Here is a 27108-nt window from a genome sequence, read left to right as displayed (position 1 = left end):
CCTCTAGTACTCGACAAGAGAGTAGATCTCAACTAAATCTCTGTTTTACAAAGGAAACAAAAACCGAAAGCAAAATATCTCAACAAAGTGTGATATCAGCTCTTCCTCTCATCAGTTCTAGGACTGACTTGTCGAGGGAACCTAAACTCTCTATTACAAATCACAGCACGAACAATCAATTTTAACATGGTTCGGCAAATTGCCTACGTCCACGAGGCAAGGAGGGGGGAGATCTACTATCAGAGAAAGAGAATACAAATGGGTTTACAATCACACAAGATCTCACAATTAAACCATCAATCAATCTCTCAATTCCTCTCTCAAAACAACCAAAAGAGTCTTTATTTCTCATGTTGCACGTAGCCCAAGACCCTGCCGAAGACTTGCACGCCGCCAAATCTGCGTCCTTTTTCGCCCCTTGCTGCACCTGCACCCCCTCTTTTTCACTTGCACCAAAACCCTAGGAACCGAATATAAGCTGAAATATATAGTTGTTGTACTCGGATGGGCTTTGTCCAGAAAACAAAAGCTTTGCACCAGCTCGTGGCCCCCACTCACGACTGTCTCACTTAGAAAACAAAAAGGGAGTGGCCCCCACGCAACAAGAAACCGTGTGAACGACTTGAGAACGTGGCCACGTTCTCAATTGCAGCATATGTGGCCCCCATACGCTTTATCTCCTCACATTCATTGCAGCCTTCTTCTCCATTTCCTTCCTCTATTTTCCCAGTATCTGTATCGTGCTTCGCAATTACGCTTCCCCTGCTTCCCCTTCCCCTCTCTCCAATTCCTGAAGCACAAAACATTATTATGTTTTACATACATTATTTAGTCTTTAATACCATAGTCTATATTTTCAAAATTCATCTACTTGAGGGTAAACAAGAGAAATTAACTATATTTACAATATTCATGAATTTAGAATGAGAAATTAACCAGTTCAGAATCCATGATTAAGAATGAAATTTCTAATAACAAGGAAATTGTACTCCCATTGCTCCTGAAATTGAGAATGAAATCAAAAATTAATTCTCAAACAATTGCATAAAAGTTGTTTTTACTGAGTTGGGTCTATATTTGACCAGGCCAATATTTTTGTAAAAAAAAAAAAGATGCTAAAAAGAGAGGAATAGTTAATCGAGAGCAGCTGAACATTTTGGATGAGGGTCTGCAGGCTCTTCATCTTGAGATGGCCGTCTGGGAATTCCTAGATCTCTGCACTTCTTCTCCAAAAGTGTCAGCTCAACATTCAGGGCTCTTGCTGCCAGCTTCATCGGCATGTTGGCATACTTTGATACCTCCTCAAATGTTATTTTCTACACTTCTCTAGTACTCAACGTCCTCTTATTAATTATTATGATCTCGTCTCTCTTCTCATCGCTGCTGTCGCGTATCTTCTCCGAGAAATTAGCAACACTCTCGCAGATCCCATGATACTCTTCATCAAACATGGTGATGAATTCTTCTAAATTAATTACCACAATGAGTTTGAAGAAATTATTTAAGGAATCACTCTTCATCAAACCTTCAAAGAGATCATAAGGAGGGAAAACACGCTGTACAGGTTCACGTGAATGCATCAGAGGATTGATGGCATTATATCTACGCACTGCTTTTTCTAGTAACAATTAATCTCAATATTTGCTTAGTAAATAAAATGAGGAAAAAGGAAAATAAATACTAAAGCTGCGCACTAATCACATAACTGTAATTTAATACAAAAGTCCAACTGATATGGTGCACGCGAGTAGTCCTTCATAGTTTATCTAATTGTTGCGTATCCATTTGATTTTAAGAGAGAGAGAGAGAGAGAGAGAGAGAGAGAGAGAGAGAGAGAGAGAGAGATTGCAATTGGAACTGATAGTTACAAATTAAAGATAATTAGCAACAATTCATGGGGTTTCCCATTAAGGAGGAGATCATTAATAAGTTAATTAAACAACTAGAGGGGTGAAGGGGGCCAAACTAAAAATGGCCTGGATTAATTGCGGATAGATCCCATGTAGTTCTAATTGTGTGGATAGATCCTATGTTCTATTTGCCCAAGAAAAAGAAAGACCCCTCGATCTAGCGAACATTTTCTCGACTCTTTTAAGAGTTAAAAAAAATGACTGGGAGTCTATCCTCACGAAGAAATAGCAGGAGGTCTATCATCCTCTATAGAACTTTTTTTTTGGACTTATTAAGAGTCAAAAGATTCACTCAGAGTGTTTATCTACACAATTAGAGCTATAGGGGTTGTATCTGCAATTTGGAGATACTATAGGAGATCTATCAGCACTTAACCCTTTCGGCCCCGTTTGGCAAAGGGTTAATGAAGAGGGGTTAAAGAGAAGGATTAATGTACTTAGCCCATTTGATAATCCGAATGACTAAATTATTAACCCGTTAAATAAGTTTTATTTTAGCCCTTATTATCAGTTTTAGTGTTTGGGAATAACAATGATTTTGATTATTTTCTTTATAATTAGAAGGGTTAACTCTTATTCCATCTAAGTAGGAGTATTAGTAAACCCCTCATTTTGAGGGGTTAACTCATTTTAACCCCTCTAGAGGGGTTAACTTAACCCTTCTATATTTTTTTTGTTTGGCAAATTATGCAGGATTAACTCACTTTAATCCTTATATAGATTTGTTGTGTTTGGCAGGTTAAGAAGGGGTTAAGTCTCCTTAACCCCTCACTTAACCCTTTGCCAAACGGTACCTTCATTTTTAGGGTTATTTAGATAGTAGCCCCTCAAATCTCTAATAATTCCATATTAGTCCCTCTAATTGCAAGATTATTACAATTTATTCTATCAATCATCTATCATCTACCATTTAAAAGAGGGAGTACTAGAAAAATTTTCTCTACCCTAAATTACTCTTTACCTATTGTAAATATAACAAAGTTATACCCTTTTTATCGTTACACAGAATTCAGAAATCAGCAGCACTAAACCCTTTGTTTCTTTCATTCTCCATTCTGTCGGTTATGCATTCTCAATCTTCTTCTTCTTCTTCGTCCCTCCCTCTCTCCTCAAACCTCCAAGAATTCCCCTCCCTCTTCACCAGCCTCAACACTCTCCTCCTCTCCTCCCCAAACCCTAGCAAACCCTACGTCAAAAACCCCAGACCCCCTCATTCTCCTCCCTCTCCCTCTCCCCTCGACGAAACCCTAACCTAGCAGATCGACATCAGTTAGGATCATGAAGGAAATCATCGAAGAAGGTAAGATTTGATTTTATCTATGAATCAAAGAAAATATTCAGGTATGAGTTGAGTATTTTCTATACTTTGATTTTGATTTTGAAATTTATTTGTATATGCACTCTCTTTCTTGGATTTCCTATGAATCTTCTTAGATGAAGTATAACTGAGTACAAAACTTGATGAGTGTATCATCTGCTTGATTCTTGCTGGCAGATCCGCTTAGGATGGCTTGATGCGAGTACATATGACAAGAATATTGAAGAATGGCCAAAAAGAGGAGGAGCTAATGGAAGTCTACGATTTGAAGTTGACCTTAAACATGCAGCCAATACTGGTAATGTATATCTTCATTAGCATTTTAACACACAATCTCGTTGCTTGGTAATATTGAAAGATCTTGATGATGGTAACATGCATTGTGAATGCTTTAAAGCTTATTCAACCTATCAAGGACAAGTACCCAGGTATTACTTATGCTGATCTATTCTAGTTAACACGTGCTACAGCTGTGGAGGTCTACTTTCCTTTTCTTTTTAAATGTCTATTCATTATATTAACTTAGGATCAAAGTTCAAAATTGTTTAATTATTCATAATTGAGTTATTGTTATATCTCAGGAGGCTGGCAGCCCCAAGATTCCCATGAAGTATGGAAGAGTAGATGTTGCTGGACTTGAGCAGTGTCCAAAAGAGTGGAAACTTCTTGGTGTGATGCTAAACCTCATTAAGTGTTTTGTGTATTTGGTTTATATTTTCTTCATATATTTGCCTCTTGATAGTTGACCCACTGATTTTCCAAGTTTTTCACCATTGCCATAGTGATCACAAGGAAAAAAATATCTTCCTAAATTAGCTGATTTTTTTTTTCCTTCTTCTGAATGGTGCATTTTGTTGACATATGCTTTTCCCATAAATGCATTGTTGTTACTTTTTTTTAAATATAGTTCCATGAACTTTACTTTATTATTTACTTGAGGAAACAGTTGTCACAGCCTACACTTGAAAAATTATCCTTTTTCTCCTGAAATAATTAAAGAAATAAATCAATATTACTCATAGTTTTTAGTCATGTTTCTTAAAATTAATATGATAATATGGGAAAATCAATAAAAAATGGTCACTTAAATTACATATTTTCACATGTATTTAATTGAACTGTTTTTTAATTTATTTTATTTTATTTTTTTGTCCAATGAACTTCAATATTGCATATGCTTTATTGTTTAAGCTATGGAATAGAATTGATGTGCTTTAAAATTTGTCCCCATGCATCTGATATTGTAACAAAAAAATCAGCAGCTGCATACCTGTAATCTTGACTGCAAATTGAATTTCATTTCCACTTATATCTTTAACATCTTTTCACCAGAAACTTCGCTTTAGGATCCGTACACCCACTATTATAATGGATAATTGATACAATAAAATGCTTATGCTTAATTGACGAGCATGAATCTAATGAAAATTGAGGAAGGATATATTCACATAAATTCCGTCATTCAGATCCCATCTCATTATAATGTAAACATATGAAAGAAGTGATTTTATGGTATATGCAATTTATGTTGTTCCAGGTGCTTGGATAATGCTTTTTCTTGTTTAACACTTTGACTTTGTGCTTCTCTGTCTTATATAGCTCAAGCTTCCTTTCAAATTAATAATACCTTTTCACTTTCCAATTAGATGTTGGACCACATTCACCTACTGAACACTTACAAAATGTATTCTATAGAATGGGACTTAATGACTAGGTTCACACTTGCATCAAAATTTACGCTAATGTTATATGAATCTCTTTAACATTCTGTAGCTTATAGAATGTTTAACGTGCATGAAATGTATTCTGTTGCTTCAGGAAATAATTGCACTATCTGGTGCATATACACTTGGAAGGTCTAAACCAGAACGCAGTGGTTGGGGAAACCAGAAACAAAATATACGGTATTTATACAAAAATGAGTATTGACACTACATATTATTTACGTATTCATTTTGTAAGTAATAATAGTGAAGGATTGCTCGAGTTGTTTCATTTTGTAAGTAATAATAGTGAAGGATTGTAGTGGTTGGGGAAAAAACTCCTGAGCGGGTATGTGCCGCATTTATTGCTAAACTTTTTTCATCCAAGCTAATATAATTAATTTATCATAATAACGCGTCTTCCTTAGTGCTAAACTTTTTTCATCCAAGCTAATATAATTAATTTATCATAATAACGCGTCTTCCTTAGTAATGATCCTTTGCATATCATTTTTCCAAGCTAATATAATTAATTTATCATAATAACGCGTCTTCCTTAGTAATGATCCTTTGCATATCATTTTTAATCTATCATATTTAACTGAATGAGATTTTATTTTTCCAATTAGGTTATCCGCATATGGAAATTTTTTTTTGCTTATTGAGACAAAGTTAATTTCATGCATGTTAAGATGTGACGTGATGCAAATGTGCTGCTATGCAAACATGCTTGTGTTTGTACAGACTTGTGATGCGGCATAAACATGTACCAAAAAGGTTGTAAGTGCACAACCGTGTCAAGTTATAGTATTTAAGATATCGATCCCACGAGGAAGGTGTTTTGTAGGAGAAAATATGAAATCGGTTCTTATGTTGTGTGCGTGACAAATAAGATTGATTGTGAATAGGTGCAAAGTGTAAGTGAGAGTGGATTTGAGTATGATCAATAAGGTGAGAAGGAAAAATGAATAAAATCAAGAAACAAATAAAAAATTCAAGAATGAAGAACAAAATTCTAGAATAAAAGAAAATGCAAGAAATTAAAGATGGTGGATTCAATTATAGATATGGGTAATCTAAAATTGAACCCACTTCTTAGAAAAGGGTGATTCCCTAGAGGGTTCTAGCCTAAAGGCGAATCAAACAAAATAAAAATAAACAAAAAGAAAAACTAAACCCAAGAGGGTTCTAGCCTCAAGGTGAATAGTATAAGAAATTAAAATCTAACTACAAAATAAATTGCAAAATCTAAACTACAAAATAAAATTGCAAGAATTAAATGCAAGAAAATAAATCTACTCTATAAGCATGAAATAAATCTAAGGCAAGAGGGTTCTAGCCTCTTGGCTATTTAACAAGAAAATAAAATCTAATTACAAGCATGAAAATAAATCTAACTAATAAGCAACTAATAAGCAATAAAAGAGAAAAAGAAAAGAAATGCAAACCTTCAAATAATTCTCCATCTCCATCTTCACCTTCATCATCCAATAAAGAGAAGAAGAGAAAAAATTAAAGTTGTGAAAAAATTATTATTATTAATTGCAACTAAAGTTACAATTTTGGAAGGCCTTCTCAATTAAGAGTAGCCCTCCTCTCCAAAAGGAGTTATAAAAATTTTTACCCTCTAACCCCTCACTCTCTACCCCTATTTATAGTAATCTTTAATGAATATGATCCATTGGATTTGTCTTGAGCCCCAAGTAACAATCTCCACCTTTGAATTTGTTAGTGAAGAGATTGCTTTTTGTTCTTCTCTAGCCCATATGATTTGAATTTCGAATTTAATTTTCTGCAGCCCATCAATTGATCAAGTTTGGCCCATTCACATGAAAATTCAAATTAATTTTCGGCCCACGACTCATTCATTTATTTGAGCACATTTACTTGTGAAAGTCCAAGTTGCAGCACACTTCACAAATCCGGCCCACTTTTGTATTAAATCCCAAGTCTGCAGCTTGTCAAAGCCTATTGGAGATTTTCAAAGTTAAAATCCAATCTTTAAGTCAAGTCCGGTCACATAAATTCCATTTGATCTGTAGGTCCGGTCCACTAAATCAAGTTCCATGAAGAAAATAAGCAGCAAATGTCCATTCATGATTTTCGGCCCAGTTGGATTTTGGAAATTAAGCAAAGTCGGCCCATGGAACTTAAGTCCAATTCCAATGTAAAAAAAATAATAATAAAAGCTGGGTCCGGTCTTGTTCTCAGCAGCAAATGTCCATGGCATTTGATTTTCTCAAATTTCGGCCCATAGATGTTTACAGCAAATCAAAAACAACCAGTCCAATGGAGTTTGCAGGCCCATGAAGTTTCATTTGATTTCAACAAGCAAGTCGGCCCATTTCGTTTTTGATTTGAATTCTGCAGCAAAAATCCCATGTCCGGTCTTGATTTGAATTCGGTCCATTTGATTTTTTAAAATCTGCAACATCCATAGCAGTCCGGTCCACTACCAAGCCAAGTCTTATTTTTGTGGGCTTGTGCATTATAACATGATATCTTGGAGATCATTTTCTTCACTTGCTCTTTTGGCTTCAAAAATGCTACAAAATAGAAAAGAGAGATTTTGAGGGGTTTTTATATTTAATAATATTTATTTATATTTATGTGCAAACTTAAGCTAACAACAATTATTAATTGTATATTTATTCATGTAAAATAGATAATGAGGGTATAAAATTGTAATAAAAATATGATTATCAACTTGTCAGCTAGTTTTCATTCTAAGTTATTATCTTACCATAGTTGTTTGCCCAGATTAGCCTTGCAATGTTTCCACTGAGCAACAATTCCTTATTTCTGGATTATCATTGAAATCCTTTTACAATGTTTTTCTTATGGGTAAAGTGCATGTGATTTATGTGAGATTGCTAGGAATTCAGTTTAACAAACTTGCTTTTCACATGCTATTAAGGTATGTGAAGTTCAAATTGCTTCACGGCTTAACTAGGTTTTAATTTTATATTTTTAGTTTTTGGCGTCGTTGCCGGGGAAGGTGCTTAAGTAAGTTTTAATTATTTTGGTTCTTTAACTTGTGTGTTTCTTTTGAAAGAACTACTTGAAGATTAAAGATCAAGAATTGGAGATTGAGGAATTGTATATTCACTTGTGGTAAGTCTTCTTCCTAATATTTTTAATTCCACTCCTTTAGTTAGTTTCTTACAATTAGTGACAATTAAGATCTTTAAAAAAAAGATTTTATTTTTGTTGACCATAATAAAATTTACCCTCCACTTTGACATTTACTAACAAGATAATAAATCCAAACAATTTCCCCTTCCCATTTGTTTGATTGTTAACCCTAATTAAAAAAAAGAAAAAGATTTTTTTCCATCCTTTTTAGTTGCTTTTAATTCATAGGGTTGCATTTCATATCATTAGTAGGAATTCACCAAGTGATTTGAGCATCTTGATTTGGCACACACTTCAAAATATTTTTAAGGGCAAAACCCCATAATCAAGATAAGGTGTGGGATTTCATCACCCTTTCCTTAGCCCAAAAATCACTAATTCCTCACTACACCACCCAAGCCTAATAAAACTCATTAGACGTTGGCCCTAAGGATTCGAGCTCAATAAGGAACAAAAAATCCTTAAGTGAACCAGTTTAAGTTTTTTTGGATTAGTTGGTGTCTAAGGTAAGGTTTAGGGGTTGCGTAAAGCACTCCGCAAGGAACGAGGTACTTAATTGATCTCTGATCACCATCTATTACTTTCCTTACCTGGCTAACTACCCGGGTAAAACTTTTATCTTTTTTACTTAAGGAATTTTTGGTTAGGAGCTAGTCTAGTTGAGTTAGGCTTAACCCTAGAGTTAGAGTGATTGAAAAGTGATTGATTTTGATTTGTTTTAGTTAGGATTTTCCATTTTCTTCTTAAAAAAAACTAACTTTTATTTTTCCACACAAACATTGCATGGAATCAAGAAAACCACTCTGGAACTCAAAACTTCACTCCCTCTTTGAACCAACATTGTCCTAGGGGTAATACAGTTCCTTTCAATTCTCATCCACAATTTCAACAACCCAGTCTGTCACATCAAAATCAGTCTCCACATCATCAAGTTGTAACTCACACTCCTCTTGATACAGATCATGATGAACTTCTCAATATTTTGGAAAAAGGTTTTGAAATCGTAATTAAGGCCTCCACACTAGCCACAGATATGTTAACTCAAACATCCTACACGATGAACTCCTTTATGCAATCAACCGAACTCATACTTAACTCTAACACTCAAGCCCTAGCTAGATTAGAAACCCATATTGATCAACTAGCTAGTGCCATAAGTGAAGAAGAGGAAGGAGAAATTTTGAGTCAACCCGTGGTCAATCCTAAGGACACTCAAATGAATGCACTACAGTCAGGAAAACAGGTCGATAATCAGGAAAGAACACCTTCAAGTCAAACTTTTATTCCACCTAGCAAAGAGATATATATAGCAAAATATATATGCAAGGATATATAAACTAGCACAAGGGTAAACAATATAAACTAGATAGTGGATCATAAAAAGGATGAGTAATGCACAATTGGCGATATAAGATAAATGCAAAAATAACTACGCCAAAGACAAACTCCGACAAGAAATATAAACATAAGATTAAGTGCGCCAAAGCAAACTCAAACACACGATATGATCACGGAGTTCGGACCTTCCGTCCTACGTCTCCGCTCCCCACTCCCGGGGAGAAATCCACTATCACAACCGGGTTTTCTACGCTCACCCGAATAACGTTTACACCTCACAGTGTCAGTTTTCAACGCTCACCGATCAACGTTCACACTCACCCTCACAATGTCGGTTTTTAACGTTCACCGATCAACGTCCACTCCTCACACTCGGTTTTCTAGTTCACCGAAAACTTCACAACACACTCGGTTTCTAGCTCACCGAAAACCTTATAACACTCACAAAGTAAATACAACAAATTTGTTCTCTACAATAGATGAGAACACAATGTAGCTCACTCTCAATTTGTTACAACTCCCCACAACCCAAATTACACTATGAATGTAAATACAATAAGCTCAATAGGTTGTGTGTGAACAAAGAGAGAAAAACAATATAAACTCAATATAAAATCTAGCTTATGAAATTAAGAACAAAACTTATAAAATGCTAGAATTGAGTTTAAGGAAACTTCTCTATAGATGACAAGAGAGAGGGAGAAGAGTGATTGCTCAAACACCAAATGATGATCTCCACTTGCTCTTGTGAAATTGTCTTCACAAACCAAAACACTCAAATGCTTAAAAGCTTCTTAAACCAAACTTAAACAAACACTAAACAAGTTTAAACCCTTGTTTAAAAACTTCTTTAAAAACTTCTTAGCTGATTTGAGCTCTCGGTCGACCGGACCGGTCGACCGACCACCTCTCTGCTGCATGCTGACGAAAGCTCAAATGGTCGGTCGACCGGTGCGGTCGACCGAAAACTGATACAGCAGAAAAAGCGATATGCTGATTTAAAACACTGTTAAAAAATGTCAAATAAATTCAGAAAAATGTAAAACTTTGGGGAATGATTGTAGACATGATAATACACATGCTACAAAAACTGGTTTTCTAAAAAGACTTCCCAAATGAGAAATACCATCATTTTACAAAATAGTCCAAAACATGAAAATGTAAACATATGAATCTTGACATTTTAGCTTAACCATGTTTTGAAACATTACAAAATAATTTTGTAGACTTAATAAAAGATGTATATGATTATTGTTAAGTCTATAAACCAAGAAAACAATATTTTCACAAATACAATAGAAAGTAAAACGTATGAGTATGTATATGAAAATATATTTGTTTCATATCTATGAAATTAAACCAAAACAACTTATCCACATAGAAAACAAGCATGTATACACATTTTTTGGAATTTATTTGTAAAAACTTTGTTTGTGGATAAAACTAAAAACCAAGATGTATATGTATATAACTATATATATGTATATACTAAGAAACTAATAAATGTGTGTGTGAATATAATATTGAGCTTAGAGTATATAACACACATAATATAAACCTATACTAAATATACCCAAGCTTGATCTTGATCTTCATTGAAGCTCAACTTGGTACACATGCGGATGAAGCTTGAACTTGATCTTTAACTTTGAATTTGCAAGGCTTCACCGACATTCCGCCAACCTCCATTTGATATCGTCGTTATGGCGCAATCCATCCATCCTCCAACAACGTTGTTTGTCTATAATAAATAAGAAAACACAAATACTAGACAAACAACATTAGTGGTAAATTGTTTGTTATACATCATCAAAACAAGAAGGTCAACATGAAGGAGATGAAGGAGAAATTTTGAGTCAACCCGTGGTCAATCCTAAGGACACTCAAATGAATACACTACAGTCAGTAAAACAGGTCGATAATCAGGAAAGAACACCTTTAAGCCAAATTCTTGTTCCAATTCATTCTTCCCCTGATAATTCAATTCAAGAAAGACCGGGGGAAGAAGAAGAAGAGTCAGATCTAAGTTTTGAGGAAATTTTCGGTGAGGAGCTAAAAATATTAGGAGAAGCAGATCGGGTTTGTCAAAATAAAGAAAATGTGTTAAACAATTGCTGCTTTGAACTGAATTTTGAAAAACTCTTTCTTGATAAACTAAGATTTTTGGAAAATAAACAACCAAATTTTTACACATCAACCATGAATCTTGGGGTTGAGAAAATTGTTAAACAAAAATTGGCTGTTAGAGAACAAACATTCACAAATCAAGAATCTAAGTCCAATATGCATGACACCTATAATACCTACCTTCCATTGCCACAAAAATCATTGAACACCCCGGAATGCTTAGAATTTTAGCACATTGTTGATTATATCATGTTGAATTTATTTAAAATCCGTGGGAGAATTTTCAGCAATAAGGTATGATTCAATGTAGAACATGAACACTTCATGTTAAATATTTTATTCTACATTGATTATTTTTTTTATTTCAGAATAATAAAAAGAATTTATTCTTCTCTCATTTGAGAGTTTCTTGTTGAGTTGTAAAAAAAGAAAAAAAAGAAGAATAATTTTTTTTTCATCCTCCTCAGACCAAAGGTAATTGCAGATTTTTATCAGCCGACCAAATGTAAGTACTTCACTTCTTATCTACTTTACTTTGTGCATCATAGAATTTGCATTGAGGACAATGCAAAATTTAGGTGTGGGGGTGAGAATTAGTTATTTTTTATTTTTCTTTTATATTTTTAGTTACATTTTTTCCCTTTTCTTAAAAAAATTACAAAAATATCGTCACTTGCCAAATTGATAGAGTTATGTAATAATTGATTTATTTGATAAATTTGAAATTTTCTAATCCCTAGTTGGTTATTTACTTAAGTTCATCTTTTATGATAACTCTAAATAAATTTCTTAAGAAATGATTTTCAAAGTAGTATACTTTACTTAAGCCTTAACTTGGACTTTTATTTAAAATAATGAAATTTTTGCATGCTTAACTTAGAGTTGAAAATAATTTTTTCAAAGTGTCTTGATTTACATATTTTCAAAATATATATACATATACAAAAAAAAATTACAAAAGAAGAGTGTGAAAAATGGGCACCAAAAGAAAAAAAAATTCTTAAATTCAAGGTGATTCTATCTTATAAAGCCTAAGCTGATCGAGTAATTAAGCCCAATGAGTATTTTCATACTTAATGACCTAAGCCCAATTGGGTTGGGATCCATTGGTCCAAAACTCGTTAAATGGTCGCTTAGAAAACCCGTTAAAGTAAAAAAAAATCACCAAGGAAGAAAGAGTTAAAAATAATAATAATATAAAAAAATACTAATAAATGTTTTATATATAGTTATATTTGTATATATGGTCTTGGAAAATAGTTTAGATCAAGTAACTTGAATATTATTTTAAACAAAGAGTTAGCATGTTCTTTTCAAAACTTTTAAATTAAATTTCTAAGTTTGGCTTGGTTTTGTATTGCTATAATGAGAAAATTTTCTTGGAAATATACCTTAGAGTTATATATAAAAATGTTTTTTTGAGTAATAACTAACTTCAATTATTAAGTAAATTTAGTTATTTACTAACTTCGTTAATTTGGCAAGATGACCGAATTTTGTGGGTATATTCACTGCAAACCCTCACGAGACTACAACTCATCCACTAGGGTAACCTAGGGGTTTAAAGGCTTGTTGTATGCGCTAAATACAACCGCGATTCCTGCGAAAGTGAGTTAGGTTTTCTTTTATTTTTCTTTCTTTGCTAGAGAACTAGCAAAAGTTTAGGTGTGGGAGTATTTGATAATCATATTTTATTACAATTTTATACCCTTATTATCTATTTTATATGAATAAATATACTATTAATAATTGTTTTTATCTTTTAATTGCAGGTTAATGAAGAATAAATCTCAAACTCTCATCTCTCAACAAAAACCCATTGATTAAATGAAGAAATGAAGCAAAGAAGCACATTGGAAAATCAATTTTTAAATTATCCAAAAGCCCAGAATCAAGTCGTGTAGCCTGTAGAAGCCGGAGAAAATCAAAAATCCAATATGAAAAGAAATCATATTCAAAATGGTTGGCCACAAAGAAACGACGATATCTCCTAATCCGGAAGGCGGAATTTAACATATAATATATGAAAATCACCTATCTCGACGAGACGAAGCTATCCGTGAAATCAGAATTTGGAAATAGTGGGTATCGATGTGGGCATCGATGCTGGCATCGATACCTGTATCGATGCCTGCATCGATGCCAGATTACTGTAGCACGCGTCAATGGCTGATTTTGCTTGTCTTGGGGCTCAAGTTTGATCCAATGGCTCTCATTCACTGATGTTTACTATAAATAGGGGTAGAGAGTGAGGGGTTAGAGGTGTGAAAATTTTTATAACTCCTTTTGGAGAGGAGAGCTACTCTTAATTGAGAAGGCCTTCCAAAATTATAACTTTTGTTGCAATTAATAATAATAATTTTTTTTACCACTTTAAGTTTTTCTCTTCTTCTCTTTGTTGGATGATGAAGATGAAGATAAAGATGAAGATGGAGAATTATTTGAAGGTTTACATTTCTTTTCTTTTTCTCTTTTATTGCTTATTAGTTTAGATTTATTTTCTTGTTAAATAGCCAAGAGGCTAGAACACTCTTGCCGTAGATTTATTTCATGCTTATAGAGTAGATTTATTTTCTTATATTTAATTCTTGCAATTTTATTTTGTAGTTTAGATTTTACAATTTATTTTGTAGTTAGATTTTAGTTTCTTGTACTATTCACCTTGAGGCTAGAACCCTCTAGGGTTTAGTTTTTCTGTTTGTTTATTTTTATTTTGTTTGATTCGCTTTTAGGTTAGAACCCTCTAGGGAATCGCCCTTTTCTAAGAAGTTGGTTCAATTTTAGATTACCCATATCTATAATTGAATCCATCATCTTTAATTTCTTGTATTTTCTTTTATTCTAGAATTTTGTTCTTCATTCTTGATTTTTTTTATTTGTTTCTTGATTTTATTTATTTTTCCTTCTCACCTTATTGATCATATTCATTCTCTTTTACATCCACTCTCACTTACACTTTGCACCTACTTACACACCACTTTCACTCTTTCAATCTCTTCACAATCATATTCACTCACTAATCTTATTTGTCACGCACACAACATAAGAACCGATTTTATATTTTCTCCTACAAAATACCTTCCTCATGGGATCGATATCTTAAATACTATAACTTGACATGGTTGTGTACTTGCAACCTTTTTGGTACATGTTTATGCCGCATCAGAATTCAGTTTACCAAACTTGCTTTTCACATACTATTAAGGTATGTGAAGTTCAAATTGCTTGACGGCTTAACTACTATGTGCTATTGATATTGTTATAAATTTTCTTGAAGGATAATACTTAACACCAAATTGTTAGAGAAAATTACCATTATGACTTTATGAATGTTAGCTCTGGCAATCTTTCTATCCAGCTCACTGGTGATAATTACAAATTCTTTGTTAATGTGCATATCCTCCTAATAGTACTATCACTTTGGAACTATGTTCAGAGTGGTTTTCTTAGTCATAATAATATTGATCATATATCAACTATTTAAATAATTGGAATCTTCTTTTGTAATGAATGGTTTCTAAAATTATTGAACAACCAACATCCGGTACTCTTGAGAGAAAACGTTAATAGATAATGCTACTACTGTGAATTCTAGAATGTTATATTGATTCACAATTCAGTAAACATACATGTCATTCAGTTTCATCATTAAGTATAAAGTGCTTATCTCAATCAAGTCCCTTAATCCTTTTCCATACACACATACACACTTCAGATTTGGTTCAAGTAATTTTAGATTAGGTTGACCCATCATATTAGGTTGACCCATTAATGGCTCTGGTATTTAGATTATGTTCCAGGAAACCTGCTGTGGTGGGTTGAGATTGTCAGTATATCCTCTCTATAATTTGTTGACAGAGAAAACTTCTTTGCTTTGTTATGTTTATTTCTTTGCACAAGTTCAAAGCTTAACATGCATCCATTTACATCAACAGGATGATTCCTTGGTTTCACACTTCGAGTACCATAAGCAACCTATTACATCAATAGAATGGAGCACACACGAAGCATCCACTTTGGTTGTCTCATCTCCAGATAATCAGTTGATGAAAGTTATTTTCTTTACCATTAACTACATAGAAGGCAAAAAAGCAAAAATGTCGTGGAACTTAATTTTTTTAGTAGTCCTATCTAAATCGTGTTTGTTTTATATTTCCATAATATGGGACCTCTCATTGGAAAGAGATGAGGATGAAGAGGCTGAATTTAAAGTAAAGATAAAAGAACCACCTCAGCTCCTTTTCGTTCATCATGTTTGTTCCTATTCCAGTTGTCCGGATAAATTACAAAAGTTCCACTATAATTTGTAGAGATGACAAAATATCTCCCTAAGGTTTAGAAGTAACATTTAACACCCGGTCATCAATTTTTGATAAAATAATCAATTTTCGTTGCGATAATCATATAATCATTTATATAATCATATGGAGGTATTTGTCATGTTCTATTAGTATATACTTTTTTATATCCTAATAATTAACATGGTCAAATTGAAACAAAAGGGTCAAATTAAGAGAGATTAGTTAACTGCAAGCTTGTTTGGCTTGTTCGAAACTCTTAGCTTGGGACTCAGCTACATCATCAGAGATAAGAGCTTCTAAGAGCAGACTCTTCACCTCCCAAGCACCATAAGGAAATCCTGGCCTCGTGTAGGCATTGAGAAGTGCAAGACTCGATTGCTTCAATAGCTTGGAGAAAGCACTCCAACAAATATCATCATTCATCCGCGTTTCTTCCCACATCGTGAGTCTTGACTCAAATATTTCTAACACCCTTGACCCAAAAACTTTAGCAAACTGATGATTCTTGATGCATGATATTAGGACATGCCTCTATTACACTGCTCCAGTGCCTGTCCCACATCAGATACAGAAGAATTTGCATGATACAAAAGAATTTGCATGATGCAAATATAGCATGTTATTCTCACACACTTTAATTATAAAAATCATGCATGCTACTATATAATCCCTCCACGATTATATCTCATGAAACAAACAAAATGTATTATCTCAATCATCAAGACACTGTAAAAGAGTCTCAGGTTACATATACAACTGGACAAAGAAGCTATGAAGTGAGTCATCCAACTTTTCCTCTCATCTCCTGCAGACCACAAAATTACCGTCTTGACTTAATCAATCTCTTCTGCTTCACTGAACATTATTATGGTCATCAACTAAACTTGCCAAACACTAATGACTTTATGTGTTGTCTGTTCAATTTACAAGTCTTGCCACACTTGGTGTTTTATATACAATCGTGAGCTAGACTTGCTCTTGTACTATGAGCTGCCTTTCTTAGTCAATATTTTTAATTACATTTTTCTCGACTTAGCTTGTCAGGTCATAGGTATATTATTTCTCCTATTCTTTTGGAGACATCTTGTCACAGTTTCTTTTGTTAAAATTGATGACCTTACTTGCGTAAAAGATGTATGTGGAAATATATTTTGCCAAATAAATCTAACATTGCAAGAGACCCAAAAGAATAGGAGCAACCGCATATATGTTCTTGCCAAACCTACATTTACATCAAAAAGTTCTCTATATAACTGTTAGATTTATCTTATTCCTTGTATCTGTATGTGATTAAGGAGAAACTAATATAAATTTGTTATTTTGTGTGTGTGTGTGTGTATAAGGCCAAAAATATTTGAAGGAAATACACTGGTACCAGCAGATCCCAGGGATGTGGGTATCCACGGCTGCTGATGGCTTTAATGTTCTCATGCCTACAAATATAGAGACTATTATTCCAGGAGCTACATCGTGAACAATCCAATTTATTACCTTGGCTTATGGAAATGCATTCAAATGCAGAGGTGTAGAAGCAAAAACAAACATTCATGTTATATCTATTGAGTCATGTACTTCTGAATTACATGAACGTGAATTTTGGGTTGTTAAATGTAAGTTGGGGGGGGTATTTACTTGAGTTGCCTATTGAATCTTTATTTTACGGTTTGACCGTAAAATTCCTATTCTTTTTCTTTTTAATTTTTTGGGAAATTTTATTTACAGTTTAAGGTGTTGTCTGTTGGTATCTATTTGTAGTTTACTGAAAAATATATTTTAGCTTAAAACGTGAGTGAACGTTACAGTTTTGTTTCTGGAGCTGCTGAATGATATTGATAAGAGTATTAAATGCGTTTATCTAATGTTTGAATGTGTTGATTTCTTTTTCTTTTTGTGTTTGCATTTGTTTTGAGTATCTAAGAGTATTTCGAGATTTGTAGCCAAGGGTGTTCACCTTTTTATATTTGGATGTGTTGACATTCTTTGATTATCTGATGATTGTTCTCCCATAATCCTATGGAATATTCATCTATTGTTTATATTTCAAATTCCCCTGCCCTTAGAAAGTTACTCATCGACCTTAATAATAATGTTTGATTAGACAAAGTTTAATGAGTGTTTTGGAATTTATATGGGATTGTAAAATTTTCATCCGTGAATATATGCACTCACACATTACGTATTGCAAAGACTTAGTCAAGCTTCGAATGTCATGAGCTTGTACTTACATCCACATCATCAAACATTATTATGACATATATTTTTGTGACGATATTTGATTGATCAATCACGTTATAGATGCAACCAGTGTACTATCGCCCAATCAATTAATAAATGTAATTTCATTGTTCAAATATTGAATGTTTAGATTATGCCTATATGTTTGATCTATTACTTACATTCCAAAATTCATTAACAAATCTTTATAAATAAAATTATAAAATTTAAACAAATAATAAAAATTTTACCACGTGCATTGCACGTGCAATCCAACTAGTAACCTAAATACCCTCACATGAGGTTGTTTAAGGATTATTTTTAATTTGACACTCTAAAGTCTACACCTTAAATTTTGACACCCCAAAACGTTTTAGACACTTGGGTACCCTGGAGTTTATACATTTTTTACTCGTGTTTTTGACACTTTGATACTCTAGAGTTTATATATTTTTTAACTTTCATATCCCAAAGTGTCCACATTTTTAACTTTAATACCTTAAAGTTTACACATTTTTTAACTTTGATACCCTAAAGTACTTTAGGGGTATCAAAGCATCAAAACAACCTGATTATCAAAGCATCAAAACACCTCCAATTTAAATCATTACAGGTTAACTAACCTGATTGAAATCATTGCAAAATGAACGGCCCCGATTCAAAGATTACAAATGTATCAAGGCCCCGCGTGAAATCTTCGCCAACGGTCGGATCCCGCGTTCCACCGCCAAAGCCCAATTAGGAAACAACCCCAGCCCTAAAATCGATGAAGACCTACATATATGTATTCTTTCTCAAATTAAGGCAACAAATTTACTTACTAGGGTTTCCTTTTTTTAATTTACTGCCGCCAATCAATCAAGAAAGTTCCCATATTTTCTGCCCTAATTTTCTCCCGCCATCATCATCGTAGTCGTCGTCGAGAATGGCAATGGCAATGCAGCCCGTTGTTGACGACGATTTGCTGGCGATGCTGCTTCAACAACTGCCGCCGGGGTTTCGATTTCGTCCGACCGATCGAGAGCTGATCGGGTTTTTCTTGAAGAGGAAAATTGCTGCTTCTTCGTCTTCAGTTGCTGCTGCTCCCAGTTCCCTGATCAAAGATTTTGATGTCTACTCCACCGAACCCTGGAATTTACCTAGTAAGCCTACTCAATTTCCGATTCTTTACCTATTTTCTTCCTTAAAGCTGATTTCTTTACTTTCAACATGTAGTTAGTTAGGGCGTCTAATTCCTTTAAAATTGATTCTTTTTATGTTGTAATTTCTTGCCGGATTTGTTTCTTTTGCTTATTTTCTTCTTTTATTATTGTTTAATTCGAAGCCCATGAAGACTCCTGTACCAAGAATAGAATCATAGTGGTAAATTTATATCGGTTTATCTAATTTCTTAATTAATTGATATTTTATTGTTTAAGATGGGTTGTTTTGTTGCTGAATATGGCCTGTTCCATAGAATATAGGCCATTATATTTAATATTTCTTAGCAAATGTGTCCACATAATCGGTAAAAGAAATGACAAAATTTGCGAAAATAGTTTCAGGGTTGGTGGTTTTTCTGTTATTGGAAATAATCGAGGCAAAATGAGAAGATGAGAATATTTGTTTGCTGAATGTCAATGCATTCTTTTCTGTTACTATGTATATGAGAAAAAGAGAAGATTTCTAATGCTGAAGTTTTTAACTTGATGCCGCATTCCTCTCATAACTCATGATTTTCTGTTCTTGCTTCTAGCGTACCAAGTTATTGTATACAGATGTTCCTTCACTGCTACAAAGTAGTTACTTAATTTGCTGCTACTATTTTTTTTAAAATCTTTCTTTTATCATTTATTTAACATCAAACTAATCATTGTCAGTTGAACAGGGTCTCTTAGCTGACGGGCGTGTTAGTTTTTTCTGTTTCGAAAAATCTCCCTCTTTCTTTGCCTGTTAAATACTGCTTTGATAATTACATCTAATGATATGCTGCTATTTAACTTTCTGATGATTGTATCTGACGTATGATCTATGTTCAGGTGATTCATTTCTGAGCCAGAGTGATGAGAAAGAGATGTATTTCTTCTCCCCTAGGCATCCAACAAGCACAAGTGCCAAAAGGGTGAACCGAACTGCTGGCTGTGGATTTTGGTATGGGAGTGCAGGTGACACAACGATTATGATTGGAACTGAAGTTATTGGCTACAAAACACAACTGACTTTTAAGACTCGTGGGAAGGAGAAGAAGAAGACTAATGGTGATTGGATTATGCACGAATTTCACTTGCACTCTTCTTCAGATGATACAGTGTTCGATGACATGGTATTGTGCAGAATCTACATGAAGAAAGGGAAGAAGAGTTCTCAAACGAACGAAGAAGTAGATGATATTCCTGTTCCTGCAGGTGAACAAGAGGCAGTAGCTAAAGGGAACAGAGTGATGAAGAGGAAAAGTGCTGATCACCGTGAGATGGGAACCTATGGATTAGTGTACACCAAGTCATCTGAACAAAACACATCGTCAGTATCTAAGTTTCCTCCATTGCTGTCCTGTCAAGAATCAAACGTGCAGTCAAATATGAGTTGGATTGATGTTGCTGTTTTTGATGGAAAATTAAATGTAGAGGAGGAAGAAGAGGGACGAAGGATGGTGAAGAGAAGGCGGGTCAAGGAAAATGGTTCTATGGTAGCTGATTATAATGAAAAAGGGACCTCTGGGTGTGAAGAGAAGGCGGGTCAAGGAAAATGGTTCTATGGTAGCTGATTATAATGAAAAAGGGACCTCTGGGTTTGCGAATACGGAATCACCGTCTTTATCATTGTTGGAGGACAAGCATGCTTTAGTATCTTATGGAGATATGCAAGATTTCTCTTCATTGACATCGGATGGGTCTTCTTGTGCCGTTAATATTGGTGATAATGAGATGTCAGAAGCAGGAAGAACTTTGGAGCAATGGCTATCAGAGGAACCAGAACTACATCAATGCTTAATAAATGTTAATAATGAAAGAGAGAACTGTGATGAGGTGAACGATGTTGAGTCAACCATGAGTCCGTCATCATCCATTGGTGGTCTTCAAGCCGACCTACATTTGATCAATGAATTGTGTATGGCTCCACCAATGGACGACTACCCTCTGGCGGAGTTTATGGAAAGCCATATGTATTTTGATGTCTCTGACTTCCGACCTCTGCTATCACCTACTGATGACGGTGAATCATCTGCATTGCTAGGGTCTCACAAAGAAGCAGATATTCCGCAAACTGGACCTGAACAACAAGAAGGCTTGATTACTAATATTCCACAAACTGTTGATTCCACTGATGATGATGACTCATCTCCATTGTTAGAGTCTAATAAAGAATCTCAAGGCTTGGGCTTACTCACTACAGATATGACTTCTAACATTGCTTCTGTACAATCAGAGGAACGACTACAAGGCTTGATGATTGATATTCCACGACCTGTCAATTTGACTGAATGTTTGGATATTCAATGCGACAGCGTGGCATGTAGAGGTGAACTGCCTAATCCTCCAATGCTCAGCGATCATGAATTGACGATCCTTGTAACTGAGGCTTTTCCATACATGGAAGAGTCTCTAGAAGTTGATGATTTATTTCTTTGATGTTCTTCTATGTAACTATTTTAAACTTTAATAAAATTATTTCCTTTATTTATTCTGTCTCTTGTGAGTGAAGAAAGAATTATGTTCTGTAGTAACTTGGCGTAATTGAGAATAAGCTTGTCCCAGAACTATATATCATGATTAGAAAATGTGATAAAATAACATGTTAATTATAACCAAATGTCAGCAAGATGACGAAAAGATATTTTGATTATGCTCTGCGTTTATGCAAAAGATTTGGAACTTAAGTGTGGCACTGTGATGTGTTTTTGTTTGTTAAGTTAGAGTTTAGATTGCTGTACCTGTACCATGGTGGTCGACGTTGAGGTTCTGATAATTGTAACTTCAGGTCCAAATGGCTGGGTAACTAGAGAGTACTGCAATTCTTGATCTTAGTTCACTTAGGCAATATGCTGAAATCAGAGATCGACTTGTGAACTCAGTGTATTATTTATTTTGGGGTTCAATAAAGCTAAATATCTTAACCATTATTTCAAAAGGGTTGTTCTCTACTGCCATTGTATTTTTTATTCCTGAAGTTTACAGTACAAGCTAACATAGTTACATAAATGAGCTTAGCTGCATCCGCGAATCTTTTGTCCAATACTAAGACATGCACATCAGTTTTCTGACAATAGATCCTGAATTTTTGCTGTTGACATCAAAAAAACCCTGAGTTAATAGAATAGAAATTCTGACATCCCCCTACTCTGAAAAGCACAAAACAAGTGAGAATCAAACAGGAAGAGACTAATTTTAAAGTATGTCGCATTTAAGAAAACCTTGCTTACTGCACTGGACTACCGTAGTGACTACTGATATATGGCCGCGGCAGTTTCTTGCTGTGGATATCAACCACAATGGCTCTGTTTTACAGCCGAGTTTTCTGAGTGTAATAACATTTATTCAGTTGATTCAATTTCTGATTCTTTACCAAATTTCTTTGTAAAAGTTGATTTCTTTAGGATCGAGATGAAGTTGGGGCATTTTATTTCCTAAAATTGATTCTTTTATGGTTGCAATCAGTAGTTGGTTTGCCAAATTTGTTCCTTTTCCATGATTTCTTCTTGCATTCTTGTTTAATTTGAAGCCCATGAAAACTCTTATACTGACAATGTAATAGTGTGAAATTTATGTCTGGTTCTCTAATTTCCTAATTTATTCTAATTTTCTTGTTTTAGGTTTTGCTAATGAGTTTATTGATGTGTCTACATGTCTTTACTGCTATGTGTATTGTATGTTTACGTGCATATATATAATGTTGATACTTGATCCTTTGCTTCCTTTTCCATAGAATAATCGAAACAATTATATTTATTATTAATTATCATCCGTGTTCATGTCATGAGTAAAAAAGGAGAAAAAAAAGACAAAACTTTGTAGAAATGGTTTCAGGATTGGCGGTTTTCTGTTATTGGAAAGAATGATGGCGAAATGAGAAGGTGGGAATATTTGTTTGCTATGATGACACATTCCTCTAATAGCTCGTGATTTTCTATTCACGCTTATAGTGTACCAACTTATTGTATACTGATGTTTTTTCACTGCTATGAAGTAGTTACTTGATTGCTACTATTGTTGTTTTGTACTTTTTTGATCATTTATCTAGCATTGTTAGCTGAACATTGTCTCCCGGCCAATGAGCATGTTAGTTTTTTCTGTTTTGTAAAAAATCCCTCTAGCTTTGCTTGTCAAAGATTGTTTTGATCGTTACATCTAATAGTATGTTGTTATTTAACTTCTGATGATTGTATCTGATTTACAATCTATGTTCAGGTGATTTATTTCTGATCCAGAGTGAAGAGAAAGAGATGAATTTCTTCTCCCCTAGACATCCAACAAGCACAGGTGCCAAAAGGGTTAACCAAACTGCTGGCTGTGGAGTTTGGCATGGAGTGCAGGTGACACAGTGATCATGGATGGAACTGAATTTATTGGCTACAGAACACAACTAACTTTTATGCTGTGTTTGGGAGCTCACTAAGGGAAGGGGGAGGAGAAGATTAATGGTGATCAGTTACGCATGAATTTCACTTGCGCTTTTCTTCAGATGATACAAAGTTCGATGACATGGTATTGTGCAGCATCTGTGAGTTGTTAATCAGTCCGGATTGGTAGTTGAGTTCAAGTTAGTAGATAGAATTCTAGTTAGAATAGAATACTAGTTATTAGATAGTTTTCTAGTTATTGGATAAGATTAAAGTTGTAATCTTAATCCTATATATATGTAAACCATATTGATGAGTTTAACAAGAAGGTGAATAAATCTTTTTAAGAAAAACCTGCTCCTTCTCTGTTCGTGTTCAACATCAGAAACAGTGACCGAAAATTTCCTGCAGGCTCTGTTTTTCGGTCACAGAAATTTCCAGTCTCTGCTGCAATATTCGTTCCCTGTAATCAAGGATTTGCATAAAACAAAGCTTAGGCCGATCCTAATCCAAAACTCAGGCTGATTGTATTCTCAAAGCTAACAAGTGGTATCAGAGCCGGCGTATGCCTAAGTATCAACCAAGATCTGAAGAGATGACGAGTTCGGAGAAGATGACGACCAAGGTGGGTTCGCTCACTCTTCAATACCCGACGCTATCGAGGGATAACTATGCTTCGTGGGCAATCAAGATGAAAGTCTACATGAAGGCTCAAGACGTGTGGGATGCCATTGAGCCCGCGGCAGGCGCGTCCGTGGAACACAGGAAGGATCAGATGGCGTTGGCGGCCATCTACCAGGGGATTCCTGAAGAGACTTTGATGGTGATCGCAGAGAAGCAAACGGCAAAAGAGGCATGGGAGACGTTGAAAACAATGCATCTAGGAGCGGATCGTGTGAGGAACGCGAAGGTGCAGACCTTGAAGTCCGAGTTCGAACTTCTCCGGATGAAGGAGAATGACAACGTCGACGATTTTTCGACGAAGTTGACAGGAGTCGTCAACAAGATCCGGGCTTTAGGCGGCGAGATGGAGGAGAACTACGTCGTCAGAAAGCTACTTCGGGCGGTACCGGAGAGATTCCTTACTATCGTCTCCACGATTGAACAGTTCGGGGACATCGACGACATGACACTCGAGGAGGCGATCGGGCGCCTCAAAGCCCACGAGGAGAGGGCACGTGTTTTTCGAAACAACGTCGACGATCACCTATTGTTGACGCATGCGGAGTGGCAAGCAAGGAGCAAGAAGAACGGCGGAGGCTTCCTCTCAACACCTACAACAAATGATGGTGGCGGACGAGGTCGCGGTCGAGGAGGCGGTCGAGCACGGAGGCCGCGGAGGGGAGCACGGCGGCCAGGCAGGCCGAGGCGGCTTCGGCGGCAGAGGAGGACGTCCAGGAGGTGGTTTCGGCCATGGAGGTGCAGCTCGCCAGGAGGGGGAGAGTAGCACAAGCGGTGGTCGAGACAAATCCAACATCAAATGCTTCAATTGCGGAGTATACGGGCAATTTCAGTCGGAGTGTCACAAGCAACGCCGCAATAATGAACATGAGGCTCATCTCACCCGTGCATATGACGAGGAGCCAACCTTGATGATGGCTATGTTAGAGGAATCCTCAAGTGTTATTTTACTTAATGAGGAGAAGGTGATGCCGGATTTATTTACAGCGGGGGAGGCACATGTTGACAACAACACTTGGTATCTTGACAACGGAGCTAGCAATCACATGACCGGCCACCGAGATAAGTTCAAGGAGCTCGATGAGAACATCAAGGGAACCGTCAAGTTTGATGATGGATCCGCGGTAGAGATCAAGGGGAAAGGCTCTATCCTCTTTCAGTGCAACAACGGCGATCAAAGGCTACTACCTGAGGTATATTATATTCCAAGTTTGAAATCTAACATTATTAGCCTTGGTCAGATGACTGAAGATGGGAGTAAGGTTGTTATTGCTGACGAGTTCCTGAGGGTGTTTGATAGGAACGGTGCTCTCTTGATGAGGGTGACACGTTCAACTAACCGATTGTACAGGATAGAGTTAAAAACTTGCAAGCCGGTGTGTTTGATGGCGAATTTCAACGATCCAGCTTGGCTATGGCATGCTCGCCTTGGGCATGTCAATTTCTTCGCCCTCAAGATGATGACTGATAAGAGGATGGCTTCCGGGTTGCCGAAGATCTTGCACCCGAACCAACTATGCGAAGGATGCCTCGTCGCCAAGCAAGCAAGACTGCCGTTCCCTTCGCAAGCAAATTTCAGAGCTCAGAAGCCGCTGGAGTTACTACACGCTGACCTATGTGGTCCTATCACCCCATCTACACTTGCTGGGAATAACTACTTCCTTCTTATCGTTGATGATTTCAGCCGATGGATGTGGGTATACATGTTGAAGGCCAAGAGTCAAGCTTGTGAAACCTTCAAGAAGTTCAAAACAAAGGTTGAGAACGCATGTGACCACAAGGTGAAGACATTAAGGACGGATCGTGGTGGCGAATTCTTGTCAAAGGAGTTCACAAAGTTATGTGAAGACTACGGCATCAAGCGTCATCTCACTGCACCGTACACCCCGCAACAAAACGGTGTAGTGGAGAGGCGTAACCGCACGGTGATGGACATAGCGAGAAGCCTACTTAAGAGCATGCATATGCCTGGAACTATGTGGGGCGAAGCGGTTAGGCACGCAGTGTACATCCTCAACCGACTACCAACCAAGGCGTTGCACGACCACACACCCTACGAAGCTTGGTTTGGTAAGAAACCCCACCTAGAACACTTGAGAGTTTTTGGATGTATGGCGCATGTGAAGATTGCAGGTCCTTCGCACAAGAAACTCGACGACCGGAGCACGCCAATGGTGTATATTGGGGTAGAAGAAGGAAGCAAAGCGCATCGCCTTTATAATCCTCAACACGGCAGAATTCAGGTCAGTAGGGATGTCGCGTTCGAGGAAGGAAAAGAATGGGAATGGAGCGCCGATGGAGTCGAAAGATCACCTAACTGGACGGAGTTCACAGCGGAAGAGGAGAATGCAACGGCCAGCGCGTTTCCTGCAGTCCAAACTGGACAAACTGCAGCCCGAACAGGGGCTGCTGCTGTCCGAATACCTGCTGCTGCTGCTGCAGGCCGAACAGCCCCTGCAGGAGCCCATACCGCAGCGGAGATGACCGGAGACGAGCCTGGACAGCCGGCACATCGAACAGCTCCTACAGGAGCTGCTGCTGCTGGCACTGCTGCAGGACGAACACCCGCGGCTGCTGGCACTGCTGCTGGCCGAACCAGTTTGCAGCAGGGTGCTGCTGCAGATGTACGCTATCGATCCCTTGCGGACATCTATGCGGAGACGGAGATGATCGATCTTCCTGCAGAGGAATTGTTCCTGATTTCTGAAGAAATTGCGAACTATCTCGAGGCCGCATCAGATCAAGAATGGCGGATAGCTATGGAGAAGGAAATAGAGGCCATCGAGAAGAACAAGACTTGGGTACTCACGGAGTTACCGCGGGGTTCCAAATCCATTGGTCTCAA

General features: G+C 36.2%; 2 protein-coding genes and 1 pseudogene across 2 annotated transcripts; all 3 read left to right on the top strand.

The window, feature by feature from the left end:
- On the top strand, nt 1190-5693 carry LOC109821547 (annotated as a pseudogene).
- Nucleotides 18873-20789, top strand: LOC109821546 (NAC domain-containing protein 83-like). The gene is made up of 2 exons (XM_020387727.1): nt 18873-19188; nt 20065-20789. Exons 1-2 carry the CDS (start codon nt 18972-18974, stop codon nt 20787-20789), a joined length of 942 nt encoding a protein of 313 aa, XP_020243316.1. The 5' UTR covers nt 18873-18971.
- Nucleotides 24178-25029, top strand: LOC109821545. The gene has a single exon (XM_020387726.1). It carries the CDS (start codon nt 24178-24180, stop codon nt 25027-25029), a length of 852 nt encoding a protein of 283 aa, XP_020243315.1.

This window comes from Asparagus officinalis, chromosome 8 (assembly GCF_001876935.1).
Source record: "Asparagus officinalis chromosome 8, Aspof.V1, whole genome shotgun sequence".
Lineage (NCBI taxonomy): Eukaryota > Viridiplantae > Streptophyta > Magnoliopsida > Asparagales > Asparagaceae > Asparagus > Asparagus officinalis.
The sequence above is the reverse complement of the archived record's forward strand: the minus strand, read 5'-3'. Positions and strand labels throughout refer to the sequence as shown.